General features: G+C 70.7%; 1 protein-coding gene across 1 annotated transcript; it reads left to right on the plus strand.

Moving 5' to 3' along the window:
- Positions 1–820: 820 nt before the first annotated feature.
- On the plus strand, positions 821–16,911 carry INPPL1 (inositol polyphosphate phosphatase like 1). The gene is made up of 28 exons (XM_075102161.1): positions 821–1,042; positions 6,390–6,453; positions 7,108–7,258; positions 7,354–7,474; positions 7,549–7,686; positions 7,774–7,864; positions 8,098–8,187; positions 8,659–8,757; positions 8,897–9,047; positions 9,310–9,416; positions 9,675–9,777; positions 9,865–10,061; positions 10,392–10,509; positions 11,130–11,226; positions 11,313–11,451; positions 11,528–11,627; positions 11,715–11,803; positions 11,895–11,976; positions 12,094–12,183; positions 12,294–12,407; positions 12,501–12,589; positions 12,687–12,774; positions 12,873–13,028; positions 13,102–13,186; positions 13,510–13,659; positions 13,752–14,505; positions 15,195–15,322; positions 15,702–16,911. The coding sequence occupies exons 1-28, from the start codon at positions 849–851 to the stop codon at positions 15,790–15,792; spliced, it is 3,876 nt and encodes a 1,291-aa protein (XP_074958262.1). The 5' UTR covers positions 821–848; the 3' UTR covers positions 15,793–16,911.
- The last annotated feature ends 869 nt before the right edge of the window (positions 16,912–17,780 follow it).

Raw genomic sequence — 17,780 nt, forward strand, 5'->3', positions numbered from 1 at the left:
CCACCTGGCCGCCCCATGTCCCACTGTGGGGGGCTCAGCTGTGCTCCCCCCACCATGTGGGGGACGTGGGGTACCCTGCCCGGGGCTGGGGGGGTGCCCCGGGCCATGGGGGGTCCCCGGTCCCGGTGAGGTCTTTCCCGTGCTAAACCGGGCCGTGCACCCCCTCACCCCCCCCATCCTTTGAGCCCCCGGTACCGGCCCCCCCTCGCAGCCCCCCGCCCAGTGCCCCCTCCTGCCCTCCGCCCGGTCCGGCTTCCTCGGCCCCCTCCTCGTGTGCCCCCCCCGGCTCCACGTCCCCATCCCGCTGCCCCGCTCCCCATTCCCGGTGCTCCCCGCCCCCCTAGTGCCGCTGTCCCCCTCGGTGTCCCCCATCCCCCGGGTCTCCTCGCCCCCCCTCCGGTGCTGCTCGGCCCCCCACGCTGTCCCCGGTCCCCCCGGGGCTCCCCCCGGGGCTCCTCGCCCCCATCCGGTGCTGCCCGTCCCTCCGGTGTCCCCCATCCCCCCGGTGCTCCCCATGCCCTTGTGCTTCCCCCGGTGCTCCTTGCCCCTCCCCCTCCGGTGTCCCCCGTCTCCCCGGTGCTCCTTGCCCCTCCCGCCGCTCCACCCGGTGCTCCTTGCCCCCCTCTCCCCGTGTCCCCCGCCCCCCGGTGCTCCTCGCCTCCCCCCCGGTGCTGCCCGTCCCCACGGCGTCCCCCATCCCCAGGTGCTCCCCCCGGTGCTCCTCGCCCGTCCCCCCGTCGCCACCGCCCTCCCCGCCCCGCCCGGCCCGTTTCTCCCCGCCCCCCCGGTGCTGCCCCCGCCCGCCCAGCGCCGAGCGCGGCCCCGCGGCGCGGCCCCGGCGGCGGAGCATGGCGGGCGCGGGGGGCGCGGGGGGCGCGGGGGGGCCGCCGCCTCCGCCGCCGCCGCCGCCGCAGCCGCCCTGGTACCACCGGGACCTGAGCCGGGCCGCCGCCGAGGAGCAGCTGGCCCGGGCCGGGCGGGACGGCAGCTTCCTGGTGCGGGACAGCGAGAGCGTGGCGGGGGCCTACGCGCTCTGCCTGCTGTGAGTGGGGGGCGTGGGGGGCAGCGGGGGGGAGTCCGAGGGGGGTCCGGGGAAGTAGCGGGGGGAAAGCGGGCGGGGGGTCTGCGGGAGCACCGGGGAGGGGCGCTGGCGGGGGGGTCTGGGGGAGCACTGGAGGAACACTGGGGGGGGCACCGGGGGAGGTCTGGAGGGGGTCCGGGGAAGTACCGGGGGGTTATCGGGGGGACCACCGGCGGGGGGTCTGGGAGGGCATCGGAGGGGGTACCTGGGGAGCACTGGAGGAGTACTGGGGGGGCAGCGGGGGGGGTCATGGGGAGCACTGGAGGAGAACTGGGGGGGCACCGGAGGGGGTCCGGGGGAGCACTGGAGGAGAACTGAGGGGGCACCGGAGGGGGTCCGGGGGAGCACTGGAGGGGAACTGAGGGGGCACCGGGGGGAGGGATCCGGGGGAGCACTGGAGGGGAACTGGGGGGGCACCGGAGGGGGTCCGGGGGAGCACTGGAGGAGAACTGGGGGGGCACCGGAGGGGGTCCGGGGGAGCACTGGAGGAGAACTGGGGGGGCACCGGAGGGGGTCCGGGGGAGCACTGGAGGAGAACTGGGGGGGCACCGGAGGGGGTCCGGGGGAGCACTGGAGGAGAACTGGGGGGGCACCGGAGGGGGTCCGGGGGAGCACTGGAGGAGAACTGGGGGGGCACCGGAGGGGGTCCGGGGGAGCACTGGAGGAGAACTGGGGGGGCACCGGAGGGGGTCCGGGGGAGCACTGGAGGAGAACTGGGGGGGCACCGGAGGGGGTCCAGGGGAGCACTGGAGGAGAACTGGGGGGGCACCGGAGGGGGTCCGGGGGAGCACTGGAGGAGAACTGGGGGGGCACCGGAGGGGGTCCGGGGGAGCACTGGAGGAGTACTGGGGGGGCACCGGGGGCGGTTCGGAGGAGCACCGGAGGAGGGTCCAGAGAAGTACCGGGGGGAGAAGCGGTGGGGGGTCTGCGGGAGCACTGGAGGAGTACTGGGGGGGCACCAGGAGGTCTATGGAAGCACCGAGGGAGGACTGGGGGAGCACTGGTGAGGTACCATGGGGAGCACCAGGGGGATCTGGGGGAGTACTGGGAGGGTTTGGGGGATCACCGGGGGATTTGGGGGACCACCAGCAAGGTACCAGGGGGAACACCGGGGGATCTGTGGTAACACCGGCAGCCAAGGGGGGATCCAGGGGACAGCGGTGGGGCATTGGGGGGGTCCGAGGAGAGCACGGGGGAGGATCAGGACGGGTACCGGCAGGGATCCTGGGGGAGCTTGGTGGGGGAGCACCAGTGAGGTTCTCGGGGGCACAGTGGGGGGCACTGGAGGGGATCTGGGGGAGCACCAGGGGACACAGGTGGTGGGCACCAGCACCCAGAGGGCACCAGGCACGGGGGGTGGACCCACGCCGGGGAGGCATACTGGACATGGGGGTCGCCAGGACTAGGGGGTCTACTGGGAACTGGGGGGGGAGAAAGAGGCAGTGCTGGTGGCGGCAGGATGGGTGGTGGGTGACCAAAGCTGGGGGTGGGGGTCTGGGGGGGTGCAGGCACGGGGAGACCCGGGAGGCGCAGGGGGGCACTGGCACTGCTGGGCGCCAGGGCACTGGGGGTTCAGCACCTGCTCTGGGCTGGGGGTCCTGGAGGACCAGGCACTGACAGACTGGGGGGGGACTGGGGGAACTGGGGGTCCTGGGGCTCTGGGACGGCACAGGCACTGTGGGGAGCAGGTCCAGCTCGGGGGGGTCAGGGGTACCATGGGGGTCTGCAAGCATGGGGACCCCTGCCCTGCATTCTGGGGGTCCCTAAGCTCCCCTGTGAGGCTGGGGGAGCATCAGCCCCTGCTCTCATGTCTGGGGGGTCCCCAGCCTATTGGGGCTACTGGGGGGGGGGGGACAGCTCTGTGCCCGTGGGTCACGCTGAGGGGCTTGGTGGCTCCTGTGGCAACGCCGGCTGGTCCCGGGCCAGGGGTGAGTGCTGACAGGCCGGGGGGTCGTGGGGCGCTGCCACCCCCCGCCCGGGGCCGAGCGTGCGGTGGCACTGGGGCAGCAGCACGGCTGTCACCGTGCAGCGGAGCTCGGCTGCCCCGCCATCCCCCGGGCCTCGCCGGCACCTCGGCGTGTTGGCGGTGCGGCTCAGAGCTGTGCCGGGGTGCTCCCGGCTCTGCTCGGGGCCGGCTGCCTGCACCAGCGCCGGGACCTTGATGCGGTTGCGGGGCAGGCGGTGCGGCACGGTGGCCAGGGCACCTCGAAATGAGGCTCTTCCGCTCCCCAAGAGGCCGTGGGCGCCAGCAGCCGCTGGCTCCTTACGGCAAATGACGGAGAACCAGGAGTCTGCCGCGAGCTGGCCTGCCCTGGCTTAGGGCTGTGCCGTGTGTCGTGCCGGTGCAGGGCGTGCAGCCTCCGCGGTGGCACCGGCCTCCTTCCCTGTGGCCGGTGGCTCGTGCAAATTTGGTTTCCCAGCCACGTGGGCACAGCGTGGCCGTGGGTGCTGGCTCTCCACCTCGAAGCCAGGGTGGTGAGCGGCACAGGGGACACGGCACCGGCAGCACGGCGGAGGGTGAGCACGCCTCGCCCCTGCAAATACCGGTGCCGCGGGAATGGGGGGGTGCGTGGGGGCACCTGGGTGGGTGGCAGGGGGCTGCAGCCGGGGTCTTGGCTCCAGGTGCTGGGGTAAGGGGGGGACCATCCCCGGCATCTGCCCCTGCCTGGCCCGGTGCCGGCGGTGGGACGTGGCATCCCCACTTGCGGGCCAGCTCGGAGGAGGCCGGTGTCACCCTGTGCTGCTGGCTCTGGCAGGCTGCCCGGCCTGGTTATGGCTTTTCCCTGGGGCTCGCCGGCTCCAGCCTCCACCGCCAGCGCCCTGCCGCCCGCCTGGCTGCGGCTGCCGCGTGGCTGTGCCGAAGGCCGAGACCCTGCAGCGGGGGCAAAGCCCGGCACGGGGATGCCGTAGCAGGCGGCTGCGCCAGACCCTGCCGCGGCGAGGGCTGGTGGGAGTCCCTGGCCGGGCGGTGGGCAGCGGTGGGCAGGAGCGTGTTGCCGTCCCACCGAGCAGCCCCGCTGCCGGCGTGGGGGCGGCCAGGGCTGCTGGGCCCATCGTCGGCAGCGGCTGCCGCCGGGGCCTAAAAATAGCTGCGGGGGCAGGAGGAGGAAAGGGAACTGCGCCGGGATCCCGGCAGCGCCGTCTTCCTTTAACCCTCCCGCCGACGTGCCGCGGCCTCCGCTGGGCCGGCCACGGCACACCGGCGCTTCACCGGAGCAGGCGGTGCTGGCACGCGGCAGTGGCAGCCCCGGAGAGCGTGGGCATTGCCGGCTGGCAACTGGTGGGCGATGGCAGCGGGGATGGTCCCCGTGAGGCGTCCCACGGGAGGGTGGGGGACTGGAGCCCCCGCCCCAGCTCTCTGCTGGTTCATGGGGACCGTGGTGCCCCCCTCGCTGGGGCGCAGGCGGCGGTGGGTGCGCGGGTGGTCCCCGCTGCGCCGGCTGGGCTGCGGCGGGATGCCGGCTGGCGCGGCAGAGCCGGCGGGGAGCCCCGGCGCTCGCTGGCGGCCGCGCTCCCACATAATGGCTCTTTGTGCCGGCGGCCCCGGCGCTCTCTGGCCCCCTGGGATTACTCACCAAAATAGCAACCGCAGGCGGCGCGGGGCTGGGCAGCTGGGGGGGCAGCCCCCCGAGGACGGCGCACATGGGGGTCCCCTGCAGCGCGCCCCCCCCCCCCCACCTGGGGTCCCCTGTACCAGCCCCTGTGCTGGGGGTCCCAGGGATACCCATAGAGTAACGCCTTGCCACCCTGATTTGGGGTTCCTTGTATGGGGTCCCCCTTGCCCCCCGGATTTGGGGTTCCCCCCCTCCCCGTTACCCCCCCATTGGGGTTTCTGCTGCGGAGACTCCAACTGGGCTTCCCACAGAGACCCCTTGTGACACCCCCGTCAAGCTGGGGGGCTCTGTGTACCCCCCCACAATCCCACCAGCTGGGGGGCCCCAGATGGAGCCCCTGACACCAGTTTGGGGTCTTCCACGTTGACAACCCCCTGATTCCTTTGAGTTGGGGACCCTCCACGTCCCTCAGAGGGGCTTTCCCATATAGACCCCCTTACCCCCCTCTGTGAGGGTTTTCCATGTAGCCCCCCCAGAGAGGGTTCCCATTCATCCCTCCCCAAGTTGGGGGTCCCTTATGACCCCCAGCTGGGCATTGGGGCACCCTGGAGCAACCCTGGTGCTGGGGGAGCAGGTGCTGCACCCCTGGGGTGCCACACCTGCCGTGGCAGGGGTTGGTCCTGTCCACAGGTGTGGGGGGGTGCAGAAATGGGGGATCCCCTTTCTGGAGCCCGTGGGAGGATGCTCACGCTGTGCCCCCACTCGCTGGAGGAGCCGGGCGGGGGGACAGGACAGGGACCCGGCACTGTGGGGAGCAGGGTGGCACCAGGGGACCCGGCATCGCAGGGGACGGCACCCTCTCTGGTGGCACAGCATGGTGGCGGGGGGCTGCTGCCTGGCCCCGGTCCCCCAGCCCCGCGGCGGGGTGCCACCAGGGCAGGGGACACCGCAGCCGAGCTCGGTCCCGCTGACAGGTGGCCCTGGCGCGGTGACAGCCGCATCCGTGTTCATGGTGATCTCCGAGAGTGTGGTGGCCGGGGGCCAGCCCGGCAGCCACCGTCCCTGCCGCTGGAGCCGGGTGCGGGGAGGCCTGGCTGTGCTGGGGGTCCCCGGCTCCTGGTACCCCCCTGCCACAGAGAGGGCACGCGTGTAGGGTCCCAGTCCCGGTCCCCGCGCCCGCTGGCATCGGCACCCCGTCTCTCAGCGCCGCCCGTCACCCCCTGCCCCGGGATCGCGTCCCTGGTTCCTGTGAGCTTCCATTGAAAAATAAATTGTTTCCTGGCCTCCCGGCTGCCAGCGCCTGCCTGCTCCTGCCTGCGCTGCGGGCAGGGGACACCTGCTCCGGCACACGGCTGGGCAGCAGGGCCGGGATCCATGGCATGCCATGGGGCAGGCTGCAGCACTGTCTGGGGACGTGGGGCTGTTGATTGTGGGGTCTCCCTCAGAGCAAGCGGGGGATCGCTCTGGGACCCCCCCAGCACCCATCTGGGACCCCCACCATCCACCCTGCAGGCATTTTTCTGTGGGAGCCAGGCTGAGGCCTGACAGCTCATTGCATGCCACGAGCAATGGTGCTGCCGGAGCTCCTTCTGGCTGCGGCTGCTCGTGTCTGGCCGGTGAGGTGGCGGTCCCGCAGGATGGGTGTCTGGTGTCCCTCGGGGGGGTGTGCAGGCAGGTGGGGGGGATGCTGCCCCCCGGCATCCTCTGCCTGACACCCCCCCCCCCCCCCCCCCCCCCCCCCCCCCCGCCAACAGGTTCCAGAAGCACGTCCACACCTACCGCATCCTGCCAGACGAGGAGGACTTTTTGGCTGTGCAGGTGGGCAGTGCCCCCCGCCCCCGTGACATGGGCCACCCCCCAGCTCTTCGGGAGCAGGGGGCCCTCAATACGGGGCCAGTAGGGGGGTCCCGCTGCTGGAGGTCGGGGTGCTTGGATCCCCAGCCTGCGCCTGGCTCCTGCTGGGGGGTGCGAGCTGGGTGGGGAGGTGCTGGGTGGGCCCAGCGCCCCATTTACAGCCACTTGCACCCCGTGTTTGCCAGGGCCGAGGGGGCTCCATACCCCGCAACCCTCCTTGGGCTGGGTGCAGGGAGCAGGGCTCGGCGCTGTGCCACGAGCGTGCCCGGCTCTCCGGCACGGCCGGGCGACTTGGCAGCGCCCGTCTTGGCTGGCCGGCTGGGCCGCCGGGTATTTTTAGAGCAACAGAACCCCCTTTGTGCCGTGCGGGCCGGCAGGAAAAGCCGCCCCCGGGAGGGAGGAGGCCGAGGGATGGCTGCTGCCTGCACCCTGCCAGCCCTCCCGGCAGGCAGCTGCGGCACGGCGGCGGGGTGCCACGTGCGCTGGGCCCCGCTCCCTGCGGGGCTCAGCCTTGGGGCTGTGGGGTCAGTCCCCCACCCTGTGCGTGGGGGGGTGTCCCTGCGTGGGGGGCTGCGGGGGACCCCGCAGCGGGTGCTGACGGTCCCCGTGTCCCCGCAGACGTCGCAGGGGGTGCAGGTGAGACGCTTCAAGACGCTGAGCGAGTTGATCGCCCTGTACCTGCAGCCCAACCAGGGGCTGGTCTGCACCCTCCTCTTCCCCGTCGAGAGGGAGAAGGAGAAGGAAAACGTGGAGGACAGGGACTACTCGGGTACGGCAGGGCGACCCGGGCGACGGATGGGTTCCTGGGACCCCCGGGTCCCTACAGGGGCTGTGACCGCCCCACTTCTCCTCGCCCCATTGCAGATGGAGAGGATGAAAAGCCTCCGTTACCGCCGCGCTCCGGCTCCACCAGCTTCTCCAGCACCTCGGCAGGGCTCAGCCCCACCGGCCTGGGGCCGGCTGTGCCAGAGGGGATGGCGGAGAGGTGAGGGTCTGCACCCCTGCCCGTCCTCTGCCTGTCCCTGCCGGCTCCTCACCCTCCGTGCTTCCTCCCTGCAGCACCAATGGCCTCAGCAGCATCTCCCACGAGTACCTGAAGGGCAGCTACACGCTGGACTTGGAGGCAGTGAAGGGGGGTGCCAGCAGCCTCCCCCACCTCAACAAGACCCTCGTCACCTCCTGCAAAAGGCTGCACAGGTGGGCGCTGGGCACTGGAAGGGATGGACGGACAGACAGACGGCCGGTCGTGCTGCCTGCTGAGCCCTCTCCTCTCTCCCTCCCCAGCGAGGTGGACAAGGTGCTGGCGGGGCTGGAGATCCTCTCCAAGGTCTTTGACCAGCAGAGCTCCCCCATGGTCTCCAAGATCCTGCAGCAGGTGAGGGGGATGCGGGGACACGGCGGTGCCACCCCCCCACCCCGGGGACTGTGCCCACAGACCCACCATGGCACCATCCACGGGGACACGCGGGTGCTGGGAAAGCCAGTGCAGAAACCCACCCATCCTACCCTGTCCCGTGGTGCTGTGGGGAGGTCCCTGCCCCTCCAGGGGGCTGGGGTGGCTCTGGGGGTCCTGTCCCAGTGCCAGCTGTGACATGCTGGGGGTTTCAGACGGCGGGGCAGAGCGGGGAGCAGGAGCTGGAGAGCCTGGTGCTGAAGCTCTCCGTGCTGAAGGATTTCCTCTCCAGCATCGAGAAGAAGGTGAGGCCGGGGGTGCCGGGGTGGGGGTCCCGTTACAGGGGTCTGCACTGGGTCCTGCACCAGGGTGCGGCCAGGGCACGATCTGGATGGTGCCGGGGCCAAAATGAGCCACCTGGGTGGCACAGGGAGAACCCCGTGGGCGGTGGGGCTGGGGGAGCTGGGGGTCTGATGGAGCTGGGGGGGCTAGGGGGAGTTGGGGTGCTGGGGGGCTGATTGAACTGGGGGGGTAGGGGGAGTGGGGGGCTGGGTGTGCTGGGGGTCTGATGGAGCTGAGGGGCTAGGTAGAGTGGGGGGGTGATGGAGCTGGGGGGGTGGAGGGGGCTGATGGGCTGGGGGGGCTGGTGGGGTTCGTGGGGCTTGGGGGACTGATGGAGCTCGGGGTGGCTGGTGGAGCTGGGGGGCTGGTGGGGTTGGTGGGGCTGTGGGGCGTGGGGCCCGCTGCTCGGCTGATGCCGGCGCCGGCTCGGCCAGGCGCTGAAAGCCCTGCAGGAGATGAGCTCGGCCGCCCCCGCCGCCCCCACCCAGCCCCTCTCCCGCAAGGCCAAGAGCATCCCGGTGCAGACCTTCGAGGTGAGTCCCGGTCCCCGCCTCTGTGGCAGAAGGGTCCCCGCGGGGGGTTGGCATTGGCGTAACACCGAGGGTGCAAACCGGGGGCAGCGGGGCGGGGCTGAGTGCCTGGGATGTCCGTCCGTCTGTCCCTCCACCGCAGGTGAAGCTGGACGTCACCCTGGGCGACCTGACCAAGATCGGCAAGTCGCAGAAGTACACGCTGAGCGTGGACGTGGAGGGGGGGAAGCTGGTGGTGCTGAAGAAGCAGAAGGACTCCCAGGAGGATTGGAACACCTTCACCCACGACAAGAGTGAGTGGGGGGGCACAGGGGGGCGTGGGGGGGGGTCCCTGCACTCCAGGCTGGCATCTGGGGGCTGACTTTGTGCTGGAGCGGAGGGGGAGCGTCCCTCTGGGGCTTGGTGGTGGGGTGGGAGCAGCTGGTTGTCCCCGTCTTTGGGTGCCCCTCCACCCTGGGTGTCCCCCAGACCCAGAACTGGGCAGCGGGGGTCACGGTGCCCGACCGGAGCCCAGCGTCACAGTCCCACCCCCGACCTCTCCTCGCTCTCCCCCAGTCCGGCAGCTGATCAAGTCGCAGCGGGTGCAGAACAAACTGGGCATCGTTTTCGAGAAGGAAAAGGACAAAACGCAACGGAAAGACTTTGTTTTTGTCAGCGCCCGGGTGGGTCGCGCTCTGCCGGGATTGGGGGGCTGGGGGTACCCATCACGGGCACGGGGGTGGACAGGATTTAAGCCGTGGTCCCCCACGGGGGCTCAGGGACGGGTGCTGGGTGCCCGGTGGCTGGGGGGTGTCTCCAGGGTGGTCCCTGCCCAATCCCCCGTGCCGGGGAGGTGCTGAGTTTGGCCAAGCGGAGTTGGGGGGTTTCAGGGGGGCCGTGGGGAGCTCCTCTGCCCCCCCTTACCACTGCCAACCCCGCAGAAGCGAGAGGCTTTCTGCCAGCTCCTGCAGCTGATGAAGAACAAGCATTCCCACCAGGACGAGCCCGACATGATCTCCATCTTCATCGGCACTTGGAACATGGGTGAGCAGGGCTGGGGGGGTCCCGCTGCGGGGGGTGGGGGCTGAGCCGCTGGGGTCCCCTCCTGACCGTGCCACTCCCCCGTCGCAGGCAGCGTGCCCCCGCCCAAGAGCATCACGTCGTGGTTCACCTCCAAGGGTTTGGGGAAGACGCTGGACGAGGTGACGGTCGCCATCCCCCACGACATCTACGTCTTCGGCACCCAGGAGAATTCCCTGGGGGACAAGGAGTGGGTGGATTTCCTCCGTGCCGTGCTGAAGGACTTCACGGAGGTCGAGTACCGCCCGGTAGGAACCTGGGGGTCCTGGGGGCCACAGGACACGGGCACTGGTGGGTGACGGAGCTGGGCGATACTCGGCATCCTCCAGCTCCCGGCGAGGCTGTGGGTGCTCCGGCTCCGCCGACGCTGGGCGTTTTGGGGTGCATTTGTGGTGCTGGGGCAGCCGTGGGTGCTGGTGGCGGTGGGTTTCCCCAGGGATCAGCCCTTGGTGGGAGTCACTGGGGTGAAGTAAGGGGGCTTCTCCACCCGAGGGGCACCCTGCGCCCACGGGACGGGGATCCGCTCCCCGGTGCGTCCCAGCGGAGGCGGGGGTCTCACGGTGGCCGCGGGTCCACAGGTGGCCATGCAGTCCCTGTGGAACATCAAGGTGGTGGTGCTGGTGAAGCCGGAGCACGAGAACCGCATCAGCCACGTCAGCACCTCCAGCGTCAAGACGGGGATCGCCAACACGCTGGGTAGGGGCCGGAGCCGCTGGGCGCGGGGAGGGGGCTGTGCGGGGTCGGGGGGGGTGCGCCGCACGAGGCGGGGTCTGGGTGCATGTGTGTTGCACAAGGAGGGGTCCAGGCACGTGTGCATTGCATGGGGAGGGGTCCTGGAGCACATGCCTCGTACGAGGAGGAGCCTGGGCCTGCGTGCGTTGCAGGGAGGGGGGTCCTGGTGTTGTATGCGTTGTATGGGGAGGGGTCTGGGCACGCGTGCCTTGCACGAGGAGGGGTCTGGGTGCGCGTGCTTTGCACGAGGAGGGGTCTGTGCACGCATGCTTTGCACGAGAGGTCTGGGTGTGTGCGCATAGCACAATTACACGAGGAGGGATTGGGCACATGTGCGTTGCACTAGGAGGGGTCTGTGTGTGCGTGTATCACACGAGGAGGGGTCTGTGCATGTGTGCATTGCACGAGGAGGGGTCTGGGCGCGTGCCAGGAGCCTGGGCACAGCGCAGTCTGGGTGGGGTCTGTGCCCTGTCACCGGGGTTTGGGGGCACCTGGGTCCCCGTCCCCATGGGAGGGGCATCCTGTGGGTCCCGGGGCAGCTGCCCACTGGGGCCTGATCCTGCCCCGACCCCGTGTCCCTGCAGGGAACAAGGGAGCCGTGGGCGTCTCCTTCATGTTCAACGGCACCTCCTTCGGCTTCGTCAACTGCCACCTCACCTCCGGCAACGAGAAGACGGCACGGTGAGCACCCACACACCGGGACGGGCCTCGTCCTGCCCCGGGGCTGTGACACCCCCGTCCCCATGTGTGTCCCCCCCCCCGGGCAGGAGGAACCAGAACTACCTGGACATCCTGCGCCTGCTCTCGCTGGGGGACAAGCAGCTCAGCTCCTTCGACATCTCCCTCCGCTTCACCCACCTCTTCTGGTTCGGGGACCTCAATTATCGCCTGGACATGGACATCCAGGTGAGGGGGGAGGGCGGTGGGGGGTGGTGGGGGGCTGTTGGTGTGCCCCCTCCGTGCCAGCCCTTCTGTCCCACAGGAGATCCTCAACTACATCAGCCGCAAGGAGCTGGAGCCGCTGCTCAAGGTGGATCAGCTCAACCTGGAGAAGGAGAAGCACAAGGTCTTCCTGCGATTTGGTGAGGGCTGGGGGGAGTCCAGGGGGGTCCGGGGAGGGCAGCCCCCGCTGCCAGGACTGTCCTGACCCCCCCCCACTGTTGGTGCAGGCGAGGAGGAGATCACCTTCCCCCCCACCTACCGCTACGAGCGGGGCTCCCGGGACACCTACGTCTGGCACAAGCAGAAGCCCACAGGGGTAGGTACTGGGGTGGAATGGGGGGGGTCAGGTGGTGGTGGTGGGGACACCCCAGGCTGAAACCCACCCCCCCACTCCCCACCCCTGCCAGGTCCGCACCAACGTGCCATCCTGGTGCGACCGCATCCTCTGGAAGTCCTACCCCGAGACTCACATCAACTGCAATGCCTATGGTGAGCTGCGTCTGTGTAACCCCTGGACATCATGTGTGTCCCCAGGACACTGTCCCCCCCACCCTGGGGACAGCCCCCTCCCCACCCTGACCCCCCTCCAATCCCATCCGGCCACAGGGTGCACGGATGACATCGTCACCAGTGACCACTCGCCCGTCTTCGGCTCCTTCGAGGTGGGGGTGACGTCCCAGTTTGTCTCCAAAAAAGGTGCCTGTGCCAAAGGGGACACCCCGCTCCCCTCCCCGGGGGTCCCACCGCTCCCTTGAGAAGGGAGAGTCCCGAGGGGGGCGGTCCTGATGCCTCACCTCTCCCTGGAGGGCTCTCCAAGTCCTCCGAGCAGGCGTACATCGAGTTCGAGAGCATCGAGGCCATCGTGAAGACAGCCAGCCGCACCAAGTTCTTCATTGAGTTTTATTCCACCTGCCTGGAAGGTGAGGGCTGGTACGGCAGCGGGCGGGTCCCGGGGGGCTCGGTGCGCTCCCAGGGGGCTGACAGGGGCCATGCCATGTCCCCCCCCACCGCAGAATTCAAGAAGAGCTTTGAGAACGACAGCCAGAGCAGCGACAACATCAACTTCCTCAAGGTGCAGTGGTCGTCCCGGCAGCTGCCCACGGTGAGGAGGGGCTGGGGGTGAGCAGGGCTGGTGCCGGGGAGGGGCTGCTGGCAGGGAGACCCCCTCCAGTGCCACCATCCCATCCCCTCGCCTGCAGCTGAAGCCCATCCTCTCCGAGATTGAGTACCTGCAGGACCAGCACCTCCTGCTCACCGTCAAATCCCTCGACGGCTACGAGTCCTACGGTGAGTGCCCGCGCCGGCTCCCCAGCATCGCGCCGCTTTCCCGGGGGGGTCCCTCAGGGTTGCGGACCCCCGACCCCCCGCCACACTGCCGTCCCCAGGGGAGTGCGTCATCGCCCTGAAGTCCATGATCGGCAGCACGGCGCAGCAGTTCCTCACCTACCTGTCGCACCGGGGCGAGGAGACGGGCAACATCCGTGGCTCCATGAAGGTCCGGGTGCCCGCCGAGCGCTTGGGGACCCGTGAGAGGCTCTACGGTGAGGATCCCCCCCCGCCCCAGGGGTATGGCGGGGACGGGACCCCCCATCCTGAGCCCCTGTCCTCTGGCAGAGTGGATCAGCATCGATAAGGACGAGACGGCAGCCGGCAAAGGGAAGGTGCCGCTGGGTGCCAGAGCCAACCAGGACTATGCCAAGTACGGGGGACAGGGCTCAGTGGGGCGGGGGGAGCACCGGTGGCCCCCAACTGGGGGTCCTGGGGGTGTGGGAGGGCTCAAGCATCCCCCGGTGGGTCGGGGGCACAGGCGTTGCTCAGAGCATCCCTCGGGGGGTGGCATGTGTGACGTGGTTGGGGACAGGCCCGGTGCTGGCTCTGCCGCGCGGGCCAGGGATGGGGGGCTCGGTGCCTCCGAGAGCAGCGTTGGCCCTGTCCCGGGGGTCTGAGCCCCGTCCTGGGGGGCTGGACCCTGCCCCGGGGCAGGCGCGCCCCATGGGGCACCCAACACCTCTTGTCGCTCAGGTCGGTGGGACGGAAGCCCACCGGGGCCGAGCTGCCTGCCACCGCCCCGGCGAAGCTCCCGGAGGAGCCCGAGAAGGGCAGCGCCGCGCCAGCCCCCCGGCCCCCCGCCCCGCACCGCGGCACCAGCAGGGATGACACTGCCCCGAGCCGGTGAGGGGGGGACGGGCAGGGCTTTGGGGGGGGACACCCACCAGCTCTCCCCCCCATGTCTGGGGGTGCCACGCTCACCCCTGTGCCCGCAGGTCCAAGGTGGAGGCGACGCCAGAGCCGGCGGTGGGGCCGTTGAAGAACAGCTTCAACAACCCAGCGTACTACGTGCTGGAGGGGGTCCCGCACCAGTTGCTGGCGCCCGGGGACCCCGGCAAACCCCCCGCCCCCAAAGCCAAGGTGCAGCTGGCGGTGCCTGAGCGACGCCGGCACCCTTCGGCCGGGCAGCCGCCGGCGTGCCGCGGTGAGGAGAGCTCCTCGGACGAGGACGCCGGCACCCTCAACCTGCCGCCGCCGGATTTCCCCCCGCCGCCGCTGCCGCGGGAGCTGGAGCTGCCCCCCAACCCCTTCTATGCCGGCGCCAAGGAGCTGCCGGCGCCCACCGGGCGCGAGGAGCCCAAACCGCGGCCGGCCGCCGGCGGTGCCGCCTTCGGCGAGTCCCCCCCGCCCAAGCTGCACCCCCGGACCCCACCGTCTGCCGGGGCTGGCTTTGGGCTGGATGGGCCCGGCGGGACCCCCGCACCCGGGGGGCTGCCTGCACCCGGGGGGCTGCCAGCGGCGGGGGGGCTGCTGGACGACCGCTCCTGCTCGGTGCTGCAGATGGCCAAGACACTGAGCGAGGTGGACTACGCCGGCGGGAAGGGGAGGGCGGCCCCCCCACCGCCACTGCTTGCCAAGGGGGGGCGGTTGGAGCTGCCCCCCCGCTGCCTGCACCCCGACTACGGCCGCCCCCTTGCCTTCCCCCCGCACTCCATCCGGGAGAGCATCCAGGAGGATTTGGCTGAGGAGGTGGGTGTTGGGCGAGACCTGTGGGGCCAGGGGCTGCCTGCACCCCCCGCTTCCCTGCCTGCACCCGCCACCTGCCTGCCCACACCCCCCACTTCCCTGCCTGCCTGCACCCCCCGCTTCCCTGCCTGCACCCCCTGCTTCCCTGCCTCCCTGCACCTCCCGCCTGCCTGCCTGCACCCCCCGCTTCCCTGCCTGCACCCGCCACCTGCCTGCCCACACCCCCCGCTTCCCTGCCTGCCCGCACCCCCCGCTTCCCTGCCTGCACCCCCCGCTTCCCTGCCTGCCTGCACCCCCCGCTTCCCTGCCTGCACCCCCCGCTTCCCTGCCTGCCTGCACCCCCCGCTTCCCTGCCTGCACCCCCCGCCTGCCTGCCTGCACCCCCGCCTGCCTGCCTGCACCCCCGCCTGCCTGCCCGCACCCCCCGCTTCCCTGCCTGCACCCCCCGCCTGCCTGCCCGCACCCTCCGCTTCCCTGCCTGCACCCCCCGCCTGCCTGCCTGCACCCCCCGCTTCCCTGCCTGCACCCTCTGTCCCAGGGAGCAGCCGCGATGGGGTGGGGGTCTGGGCATGGCCACCAGCACTAGGAAGAGACCCTCCACGGTCTCAGGGGGGGTTCCATCCTGGGGGGGGTCCCATCCTGGGGGGGTTCCCCTGGGTCGCAGGGCTGACGGCGCGGGTGCTGCCGCGCAGGCGCTGTGCCAGGCGGGCCGTGGCGTGGGCGCCGTGCCCGGCGTGGGCGAGTGGCTGCGAGCGCTGGGGTTGGAGCGGTACGAGGAGGGGCTGGTGCGCAACGGCTGGGATGACCTGGAGTTCCTCAGGTGAGCAGCCCCCCCCCACCCCGGGGCGGTACTGGGGGACCCCAGCCCACACCTCTACCCCTTGCCTTGCCAGCCCTGGAGGGTCCCCATCCTCCCTGGGGAGTCCTGGTGGTGCCTGGGTGGGGACACCCCTAGTGGGTGCTGCATCTGGGGGTCTCTGCTGCATTGGGGGGTCCCTGCTGCCCCCCAAGGGCTCCCTGATGCAACGGGGGGTCCCTGCTGACCCCCAGGGCTGTGAGCACCACACTGGGAGCAGGGAGGAGGCTGGATGGGCACCCAGGAACCTGAGCAGGGGCTCCTGCACCCACTGAGGGGGTCCCCACCTGGGCTGGGGTACCCCCTGGGGGTGGTGAGCCCCACGCCTCCACTCCCTCCCCAGCGACATCACGGAGGAGGACCTGGAGGAGGCCGGCGTGCTGGACCCCAGCCACAAGCGCATCCTCCTGGAGAGCCTCCAGCTCCGTAAATAGCTGCGGCCGAGGGTCCCGCATCCCGCGGCCGAGGGTCCCGCATCCCGCCAGCAGCAGCGCAGCCAGCATGAGCAGCCGGCGGGAGCACCGGGACCCCCATGGCCACCCCTGCCCTGGGTGCTGGGTAACGGGGGCGGGGTGGGGGTTCTTGGGAGGGAGGGAAGGGGAGGCAGTGGGTCCTGGTCAGACAATTTCAGGGGGGGGTCCCGCCGCTGGGGCCTCCCCTCGTTTAAGTTATTTCTTATTTATTGAGAGAAGGAATGAGCATTCGTCTCGTGGGGGGGGGGCCCTGTGGTCGGGGGAAGGTTTTTGGGGTGAACCCAGGGAACCTCTAGCGCCCACCGTGGCCCCTCACAGCCTGGGAGGAGGAAGAGGAGGAGGAGGAAGCTGTGAGCAAAGTCGTGTTTCAACCCAAGTGCCTTCGTGATGCCCGGCTGGTGCTGAGCTGGGATGTGGGGCAGGATGGGATTGTGGAGGCTCTACTGGCCCCCACAGATGACACCGGGCAGAGCTCGGGGTGCCTCTCCCCACCCTGGGGGTCCCCTCCCCACCATGGGGGTCCTGCCGCAGCAGAGCTGGATCAGTGCCTTCGCCCAACCCCGCTCCCCGCCCCTAGCCACCACCAGTGCCTCCGGGATGTCCCCCCCAGCTCCCAGGTCACCCATTAGGTACTTGCTGGATCCGTCCCCTCCCGGGGGCTGCGTCGCCCTCGGTGGCAGCGGGGCTGGCACCCACGTCCCCCCATGGGTGCTCAGCCCCCAGCCTCACCAAGTGCCCTTCCAGGGTGGGTGCGCAGGGTCGGGGTCCCCAGAACGGGTGTGTGCAGGATGGGGGTCCCCCAGCTGTGCATCCACCCACCTTCCCTGCCTGCTGAAACCCCCCAGCCCGGCTCCTCGGACCCCCGGGACCCCCAGCCTCCCCGCCCAGGCCCTGCTGCTGCCGCTCCGGCTGAGATGAAGGATGGGCCGGACCCCCGCCGGCAGCCCCCCCCCCCCCGGCCCTTCGTTAGCTAACGGGGCGTTTGGTGTGAACTTAATCCTACTAAAAATGCGTCGTGTTGTGCTCCGTAGTTTGGTGGATTGTGGTTTTTAAATCATGAGCTATTTTTTTAATGTTCAATGCAATGCTTGTTATAAACCTCTCGTCGTGCGTTGGGGGCATTTCTGGGGGCACCACGGGAAGGGGGGGGATGAGGACCTGGGATGAGGAACCAAGCCCCATCATGGTCCAGGATCCTCCACGGTGGCCATACTGGTCCCAGCACGGTGCAGGACTCCGGGGGCTGCCCATACTCATCCCAGCGTGGTTCAGGACCCTCCAAACTGGCGCTACTGGTCCCAGCAAAGCGGGGTTCTGGTCCCCTGTCCCTTCCCTGAAGAGCAGGCCCGTGGGCGGGATGCTTCTGCTGCCCCCTTTGGAAGACCCGATTCCCACCCTGGTCCCCAGCTGTCCCCAGCACACAGACCACCCCCCCCATCCCTGACACCCCCTGCAGACCCCGGCCCAGGACCCCAGTGGCACATCGCGGTGCTCCCTTGCACCGCGCCCTGCCTGCGCACCGTGCGGCTCGCCCCCAGCCCGCCCATCCTGGGGGGGTGCAGGGCCCCTGGCCCCCCCCAGCCCCCCTTACCCCAGCCCACCCCCTCTCGCTGCGCCACCCCCGGGGATGCTCCTCACTGCCATCCCGGTGCTCCCTGGGGACCTTTGCCGCCATCACCACCCCCCACAGGGCCCCAAGGGGGCTGGGGGGCGCATGGGGCACCCCTGTCCTCACCCTAGCCTCCGGGGGGCTGCCTATGGGGGGCGACCCCAGGTCCCTGCAGCTGCTCAGGGTCTTTTGGGGGGGACCCAAAACATGCCTAAGGCGATAGGGCTGGGGGTCTGTGGCACCCCAGCAACACCTGGGGGGCCCCTGGCTAGCTTGGGGGGCCTCGGGGCAGGGGCTCGGCTGCGCAGCCCCCCCCCCAGTCTGCAGCTGTGGGGTGGTT

Source organism: Phalacrocorax aristotelis, chromosome 1, assembly GCF_949628215.1.
Source record: "Phalacrocorax aristotelis chromosome 1, bGulAri2.1, whole genome shotgun sequence".
Classification (NCBI taxonomy): domain Eukaryota; kingdom Metazoa; phylum Chordata; class Aves; order Suliformes; family Phalacrocoracidae; genus Phalacrocorax; species Phalacrocorax aristotelis.

Coding starts and splice junctions, on each gene's coding strand:
- INPPL1 (XM_075102161.1), top strand. CDS start 849: ATGGCGGGCGCGGGGGGCGCGGGGGGCGCGGGGGGGCCGCCGCCTCCG. Junction 1,043..6,389: donor GCCTACGCGCTCTGCCTGCT/GTGAGTGGGGGG, acceptor CCCCGCCAACAG/GTTCCAGAAGCACGTCCACA. Junction 9,417..9,674: donor TTGTTTTTGTCAGCGCCCGG/GTGGGTCGCGCT, acceptor CCAACCCCGCAG/AAGCGAGAGGCTTTCTGCCA.